Source organism: Equus przewalskii, chromosome 13 (assembly GCF_037783145.1).
Source record: "Equus przewalskii isolate Varuska chromosome 13, EquPr2, whole genome shotgun sequence".
In the NCBI taxonomy this organism is placed as follows: Eukaryota; Metazoa; Chordata; class Mammalia; order Perissodactyla; family Equidae; genus Equus; species Equus przewalskii.
In genome coordinates, this window is record NC_091843.1 from 85,775,671 (window position 1) to 85,784,678 (window position 9,008).

At 43.1% G+C, this 9,008-nt stretch overlaps 1 protein-coding gene across 1 annotated transcript in view; it reads left to right on the forward strand.

Moving 5' to 3' along the window:
* Window positions 1-8,494, forward strand: part of ARSB (arylsulfatase B) — a 167,568-nt gene extending 159,074 nt beyond the window's left edge. Inside the window, exons 7-8 of the mRNA XM_070571551.1 lie at window positions 4,695-4,817; window positions 5,612-8,494. Coding sequence (XP_070427652.1) covers window positions 4,695-4,817; window positions 5,612-5,877 — 389 coding nt within the window. The 3' untranslated portion in view covers window positions 5,878-8,494. The remainder of the gene's footprint in view (window positions 1-4,694; window positions 4,818-5,611) is intronic.
* The last annotated feature ends 514 nt before the right edge of the window (window positions 8,495-9,008 follow it).

A 9,008-nucleotide genomic window follows, 5' to 3' on the forward strand; every position in this document is an offset into this window, starting at 1 on the left:
GACTCTTCTTCTGTGGCCACATCTCCCTCTGGCCACAGTCACGTAATAGTCTGTGCTTTTATGGACTCATGTGATTAGATTGGGCCCACCCAGATAATGTGGGGTAATCTCCACATCTCAACGTCCTTACCCCAATCGTATCTGCAGAGTCTGTTTTGCCACGTATGGTAACGTAGTCCTAGGTTCCAGGGTGATTAGGCATGGCCATCTTTAGGGAGTGTTACCGTGCCCACCACACCCTGTTTTATATACTTCTTCGTATTACAGCATATGAGCCTCATACTGTGTTGACGATAGATGGAAAAAGATGTACTGTGCAAACACTAGCAACAACGATGACAGCTACTACTGAGGGGCTTGCACATCAGACAAAGTACACTTAACGGGGAAAAACATTATCAGAGATGAAGAGGGGGTTTTCACTGTGAGCACACTGTGACATACATGATACAGAGGTCACTGCACCCAACAACTTAAGAATATGTGCTCTTTTCAGGTGAGAATGGAACATTTAGCAATTTAGCAAAGTTACAGGATGAAAGGTCAATATGTCAAAAAGTCAATTACATTTTTCTATACTAGCAACAAACATTCAGAATATGAAATAGATTTTAAAATCTCATTTATAATAGCTTCAAAAAAGATCAACCAACTAAGAATAAACCTAAGAAAAGGTGTAAGACCTCTACACAGAAAATCATAAAACGTTGTTAAGAAAAAAATTTTAAAAACCTGAATAAATGTTGGGATCCACCATACTCATGACTGGTGAGCCTCAATATTTTAAGGCACCAGTACTCCCAAATTGATCCCAGGAGTCACTACTATCCTAATCAGTATCCCAGCAGCTATTTTTTGAACCTTGACAAGCTGATCTGAAAATGTGTATTGAAAGTGCAAAAGGCCAATAATGATTAAATAAATCCTGAAGAACAACAAAATTGAGGACTTACACAATTAGATAGAAAAAGTTACTATAAATCTACAGTAATTAAGACAGTGTGGTATTAGTACAAGGATAGACAAGTAGACCAGTGAACAGAATAGAAACTCTAGAGCCAGGCTGGCCAGTGTAGTAGCCATTAGCCGCGTGTGGCAATTTAAGTTTAAAATTAATTAAAATTAAATTAAATTAAAAACTCAGTTCTGCAGTTGCACTAGCCACATTTCACGTGTTCAGTAGCCACATGTGGCTGGTGGCTGCTGCATTGGACAGCGCAGATTACAACATTTTCATCACTGCGGAAAGTTCTGTTGGAACGTGCTGCTCTAGAGACAGACTCTCCACATACGGAAATAGGATTTTTGACAAAGGTGTCACTGCAGATGAGTGGAAAAGAACAGTCTTGTCAATAAATGGTGCCTGGTCAGTTAATAGACATATTTTAAAAATGAATCTTGATTTCTACCTCACTTCATACACAGAAATCAATTGCTGGTAGGTTCTAAATCTAAATGTGAGAATTTTCATACAATGGAATACTATTTAGCGATGAAAATGAAAGACATGCTGGTAACAGACTGAACCTCAACACCAAGGGTGAATCTCACAAACATTATGTTGATCAGAATTAGCCAGAAATAAAAGGACGTGCTGTGTGGTTTCCATTGATACAAAGTTAAGAAGCAGGCAAAAAAATCTCTCCTGTTTAAAGTTAGGATGGCAGTTACGTCTGCGAGGGGAGGCGGGTAACTGGAGGCTGCCGACATGGGTTTCTGAAGTCCTAGTAATATTATTCTTGAGTGGGCTGGTGTTTACAGGGGAGAGTCCACTGTTCATCAAGGGTGATTTACACACTTTTCTCTAAGGATGTTATTTAAAAATTGTTAAATTTGGGCCAGCCCCATGGCCTAGTGGTTAAGTTCAGTGTGCTCCACCTTGGCGGCCCAGGTTCATTTCCCAATCATGGACCTACACCACTTGTCAGCAGCCATGTGGTGGCAGTGTCCCACGTACAAAATAGAGGAAGATGGGCACAGATGTTAGCTCAGGGCCAATCTGCCTCAGGAAAAAAAAAGTGTTAAATTGTTAATTGTTTCAAAGCTTGTTATGTCTGAAAGTATCAGGTATAGGATATGGAGAAATAGGGAGATTATTGGTAGGTGGGCCAATGAGTATGTGTTGTAAAGTTGGAAGTGTGTGCACCTTGCAGCTGGACGGTTCTACTTCCAGACACATACCCTAGAGAAACTCTTGCACGTGTGCACAAGGAGATGCGCACAACCACGTTCACTGCAGCATAGCTTATAATAGCAAAAAAACATTAAAACAGCCTAAATGCCCATCAGTAGGGGAATGGATAAATATAATGAGGTATTTTTATGTAGTGAAATATTAAACGCTTAAAAGAAACATCTATACATTTATTATCACAGAGCTCTAAAAATACTGTAGTGGATGGAAAAGCAGCTTGCAGAATATGTGTAGCATAACACACACGTGCACATTTTTAAAGTATAAAACAGTACTGTGTATTATTCCTTGACACATATATATGTTACTGTATTTTAAAATGGCTGAAGGAAACTCCGTACACTGAAGCCATGATGGTGGCAGCCTCGAGGGGAAGTGGGTGAAGGGACTGGATTGAGGATGGGGACAAAGGAGACTGTCACTTCATCCTCATTGTCCTGTTTCTTTTATTTTTTTAAGAAAGTGAATAGGACAAAACGTTACCATCTGTTCATTCTGGGTGACAGTTCACAGAGTGTCAGTCGTTATTCTCTGTAAATTTCTCTTTGTTTAATTCCTCAACATGAAAAAAAGAGTGTTGAGATAACAGTATCATCCTTTAGTCTTCAACCTATTTATTATTTAGGTATTTTATGTTCCTGTTTGTTTTAAGAAAAAATTTATGTAAATATAAGTTTAGTTGAGATAGCTAAATTTCCATTTTTTATGTTCACAAAGCATCCTTGTTTTGTGTAACATTGTTTGGTATCAAAACGTGGCCTTTCTACAGACTTGTGAGGATTAAGTGACAGTCCTACCAGGCTGTAGATGGAGCACGTACGTCCTGTGAGAGACGTCCTCCTGTCCGTCAATCACTAGGAGCGTCCGTTTGTACTGGAGCCAAAATGGCCACCAGCAAACAGAAAAACAAGAACCGAAAAGATTTCCTCTTTGGTGCTAATGATTTGTTGGTACATGATTGTTAAGACCGAAAGTCTGAAACCATCAGTGTTTATTGGCTCAGTCTCCAGTCTGTCTCTCCAGGGTCATTTCCACAAGAGTGACAAAAGAATGGGACGCTGCCTTTTCCACCACTGACAGTGCTTCCTGCATTAATCCCTAAGCAGCACGGAAGTCCCCTCTGGCGGGGAAAGGGCATTCTGCGAGTCCTTTGTAAAGAGAAGACAGCGGATGGGCTAAGCACGTGGTGGAGAACACTTTTACAGACTGTCGCTCGCTATGGCTGTTGGTTATTGGGCAGGGAGTCTGGCAGCCTTTGGGAGTGCACGCAAGGTGGTTGCTGTGACCATACTTGAAAAATGTGGACTTAGACTAAATATCATACAGTTAGGCCGAAAGTTGAGGCTTTTAAACTGGCACAGGGAGGAGTGTGGTGGGGGACCTCCATTCCTTGCCCTCATGGATCCCCCAGGGTCTTCATCTAGAGCAGAACTCAGGTCTCTCTCGCTGCGCCTTATTCACTCCTCCCCATGAGCAGGCGAGGGAGGAAGGCATCCAAAAGACAGAAATGAGCATACTCAGACCCTTTCGTCTGTCTGATTTCGGAGCCAGCCTGTCCTCAGGATATGTGTAAGCCTCTGGTCTGCTCTCAGCTATGCGCTCTGAGGGAGCCCAGGGGGTGTCCAGCAAGGTCAGGGATCGGTGGCTTAGTCTTTCTAAGTCAAGGGTCGGTTATGAGCAAGGCCTCTGCCTTAGATCTGAAGCTATGCTCTCTCCAATCAACTTTATCAGTAACAGAAGCAATATTTTCAGCTCCATCTGTCTGGCCTCACCTCTCAACTGGTTCCAGACTCAAGAGGGGAAGAGGGGCAGGTTTTATTAATTGCTGCCATCAAAAACCTGATGATCAATTAATATAAGACCTCAAGGTGATAAATTAATGTAATCCATGATACCAACCCATAATTTGTATAGCAAATTCATTCTTACACCCATAATTATCCTGTCTGAATAGTTAAGTGAGCATTGTTCACTTACTTTTAGATTTCATAAGTATAGTTAAAAAAAATAAATATATGTACTATTTATCATGGCATGCTTGAACTCTCATAGCTAGAGATAGACTCCATTAAAACAGACATTTTATAATGTATTATATTATCTACATAGGTGTACATATACACAGAATATGTACTTATTTAATTAAATCATTTAACAGCAAAAACAAAACACACAAAAAACAACCCACTGTGCTGTGACACAACACTGATCTGTATGTGGCCAGCTGTACGTTGGCAGAACATAGTGATTTTTAAGGATAAATTAATGTTCCAATTTCTCTGGGATTTCCTGTATATTTGTGGTGGTTTATGGCTGACCTTTAGTGTAACTGTAGCTTACGATTAATATTTAATAGAAGATTCATTTCTGTGGCAGGATACACATTTACTCTCCAGCATTGAATAAAAGCTACTATTCTGCAAGAAGGATATAAGATATTAATTTATAACAACACATGCCAATAATAGTGATCTAATTCTTCCAAACCATTTCTTCCCAGGTCCTGGGAGAAGCATGGCTCCGGCAAAGCATGATTCTTTTCTTCCAGAATATTCGACCTTCAACACATCTATCCATGCTGCAATCAGACACAAGAACTGGAAACTCCTCACTGGCTACCCAGGTAGGCTGCCTAGCATTTCCTACAGAACAGCAAGGAGAACATAGCAAACACCAGCTACCTTTTGCAAAGCGTATCCCCAGGGCTGCGGATTGAGGCAGCTGAATGAGGAGGAGTCGTGTAATCTACTGGTCCTGACCAAACAAAAATTGAGAATTAATGGTAGGGAGGGGTGACCGGAAGCAATGCCACTCTAATGCTTCATGGAAACTAAGGATTTCAGATATGTGTGGCTATCAGCACGGCACGTCTAGCTAGTGAAGAGAATCTGTGAAAGCTACGTCCTCAACCAATGGTGCCACTGGGGGAGGAGTTGCTTCCTCTGAACACATTCTCTAAAAGTAACATCTTTTAAATACTTTTTAAGTATGTTGTATGACGGTTAAGACTACAATGCAGTTAATGTTTATAATGAGGACGTTCTTGGCATCTGCAGCAAGACAATTCTTTGTTGGTTGGGGCTGTCCCATGTGTTGCAAGACATTTTAGCATCCCTGGCCCATGACCACTGAATGCTAGTAGCACCCCCCAAGTCATTGTGACAGCTAAAAATCCTTACCCCCGCATACATGCATGCACATTCCTGGATGCCCCCAGTTGAAAGCAGTGAGACAAGTCTAGTTAAAGCTCCAGAAGTCGGAGTCTGAGACAGATCTAGACATGGCATCAAGGGCCGCATCTTTCTTATGTGTCTTTGCCCGCAACCCGGCTCAGCCTTGTCTCCCGGACTCCTTCCTCAAAGTCAGAACCTGCCTACAATGCTTCTCCCCCAGTAAACTGTTGTATCTCTTTGCCAGGGTGTGGTTACTGGTTCCCTCCACCATCTCAGTACAATGGTTCTGCAATTCCCCCATCAGACCCACCGACCAAGACCTTATGGCTCTTTGACATTGATCGGGACCCAGAAGAAAGACATGACGTGTCAAGAGAACATCCTCATGTCGTCCGGCAGCTCCTCTCCCGTCTGCAGTTCTACCACAAACACTCGGTGCCCGTGTACTTCCCGGCACAGGACCCCCGCTGTGACCCCAAGAGCACTGGGGCCTGGGGCCCTTGGATGTAGGATTTCAGGCAGCCTGCAGGAGGAGAAAACCTCTCTGTTGCAAGCTGGACATCAGGCCTTTCCTTGTGTGACTCTTGTCATATTTCTTCTCCCAACCTGGGTTCACCTGGCCCTTCTCTCGCTCCTAAACCACACGGGGTGTCTAATTTCAGCCCCTAGTGCATGTAAGAAGCTGATAAAATCTGGAACGCTCCTGCTCTTGGCTGGGGCATGTGTCTAGAGGACAGGGTGACTGGGTTCATCCCCTTTTTCCTGAGCTGTGGGACAGCTGGAACTTGACTTGAAATAGGAAGTTATTGAGTCCGGGAGGCTGGAGCAGCTGGCTCTTTTTGCCTCACAAGTCAGATGTTAGATTTCCCTCTGCCAATAGCCGGGTTTTATTGGAGTGACTCACTCACATTTTTTGTAACAATGAAGGGAGCAGACAATTGTTAATGGTTCTGTTGGCCACGGGTTCTCCCTGTCTGTGAGAGATCGTGTTCAGGCATTCCATGTGAATAACCCGCCTTGGTTCACCCCTCACTCACTCATTTCATCCTCACCTCGTCACTCATCCCATCACGGAGCATAAGGCCCATTTCATTGTTAAGGTCAGCATGGCAATATGCCTACTTCTTGGTTTTGGTTTTTAAAATAAAGAAATGTGATTTTATCCCCAAGTTTCTTCCCAGCCATTGCTCATTTTGGCTAGCCCTCCTGCTCCCCCCACCCCCGTGGCTCTTTTCCTTCCCTTCCTTTTGACTCAGGCGTCCTGTGCCTGGGAACGCTGCTTTGCTCTCCGCCATGAGCACCACTAATTTTTGGGACACTGCTGAGCCCTGCCTGCCCTTTGCCCCTAACGCTGAAGCTGGAGCCCTGCCCAGAGAAGGTGGAGGAGGGTGACTCTGTGAGCGTGCTCACGGTGGACATGAAGAGGCCTGGGTGGCGATGCGTGCATCTGTGTCGTCTGTTTGGGGAGGTGTTTTCTAGTTGCGTGGAGTTTGTTATCACGACCTTTGTCTCATAATGTACTGAGTTGCACTGCTGTTCCCTGGCAGTGGGGAGAAGCCCTGGGAAGGATGACCTTGTCCTGGGATCATGAAAGTGGCAGTTTGAAAAATAAAGTGGCCTGCATCTGGGATACTGGGCCCGGGTGAAGCAAAGGAGGCACATGCACATTTCTCTTATTCTCTCAGTTTTACTGCTTGTGTTGAGGTTCTGGGGTTGGGGAAAGAAGATGCACAGAAGGACCTGCCAGCCCTTTCTCAGTCCCACTAACGTCCTGCTAATGCAGATCAGTCCAAACTAGCTCCAAAGAGTGTCAAACTCAGAGAAATATGTGCAAAAACTTAACTTTTTTTGCACTAGCTCCACTTGTTCATTCACTGCTTATCACTAGTGCCTGGTACATAGAAGGCACTCAATATACTTTTTAAACATAAGTGAATGAATGGACAAATGGGTAAATAAGAAAGTCTCACACCATGAAAGGTGCTACTCCAATGAGCTGGATTCAGGGGTAATATAAATATCTTCCAACCACTGCTTTTCTGTCCTGAGCTGCCCTCCTGGGGTGGGAGCATGGTCTGTGTATCTGGGCAGTCATAGGATGTGCCATAGTAAAGTCATAACGTCCTCTTGGCGGGGGGAGAGGGGATATGCCTACCAAAGGTATTCTTTTGCCAATAATCCTCAATTGTATTCTTCATGGGACACTAAAAACTAAACCCACCAGATAATAGGATATAGGTTCTGGTAGAGCCATCCTGCAGTTCAAGAGCAGGATTTTCTGTTCACTACTAACTGGTATGAAGTTATGGTGATTGGTAGGAAGTGGTGCTAGAACTAATGACACCTGTTACTAACCTGTACCCTACTCCTGGGTTGGCAAACAGCTGGCCAAAATGCTGTTACCTCTCACTCCCAAGCTTGTGGCAGATATTATGGACTGAGCCCACATGCTCCTTCTGGATCCTTCTAATGCCAGGGCTGTAGGTAACCATTAACGCTGTAAGATTGGAGGCCATCAGTCCATGACGCCTATTTGTGCTTCCTGCTGTGCTCCCAGCAGCTGTCCCCAATTCCAGTCCCTTGATTGCTGCATTCACTGTGGATGTTCTGCACTCAATGGATTTAAAAGGAATTTTAGACTAACTTTTTGTAAAACTTTTGGGATTTTTATCCATCATAGAAGGTATCTCATTAGATTGTCTTATTCTGTACAAGAATATGAACAGATTCATATGTTGTTGTTAGGAGTTTTAATGTTCTCTCTTTCCAAATTTGATTACCTTTAAAGAAGGGTTTCGTTTACTCAATTGTTTTTCATTGTTACTATATAATTGTTCCACATTTGGGGGACAAAAAAATTTATCTTTTAAAAATGTGTCAGCCATGAGCATGGGGTTTCCATTTGGGTGGTGAAAAAGTTCTGGAACTAGATAGTGGTGATGGTTGCATAACATCATGAATGTGCTTAATGCCTCTGAATTGTACACTTTAAAATGGTTAAAATGATAAACTTTAAGTTTTTACCGCAATTTTTAAAATGTGTCAGCTCATTTTACGGTATGTGAATTATATCTCAATAAAGCTATTAAATGAATAAACATAGCAAAAGTTTCAGAGCTAAAAAAAATGTGCCAGTCATTGCCCCAAGAATACAAACTATAATATAGGATACTGGAGGGAGGTCCAGAGAGGGTAGCAGTGAATATAAAGTGATAATAAGAGAGTGTATTAGTTCTCTATTGCTACATAACAAATTGCCCCAAAATTCAGCATCTTAAAACAAACATTTGTTATTTCACCCATTATATGAGGCTCAGGACTCTAGGACTGGTTTAGTTGGGTGGTTCTGACTCTCATGAGGTTGTAGTCAAGCAGTGGGCCTGAGCTGAGTCATCTGAAGGCTTGCCTGGGGTTGGAGGACCCACATCCAAGATGATTCACTCATAAGGCTCTTGGCTAGTGGCCTCAGTTGCTTGCCCTGAGGGCCTCTCCATGAGCTGCTTGCATCCTCACAGGTGACAGTTACCTTCCAGCAGAGCAAGTAATCTAGAGAAAGAGAGCAAGAGGGAGCTACAGTGCCTTTTGTGACCTGGTCTCCAAAATCATACACTGTCACCTCCAACTTTTTTCACTTCCTTAAG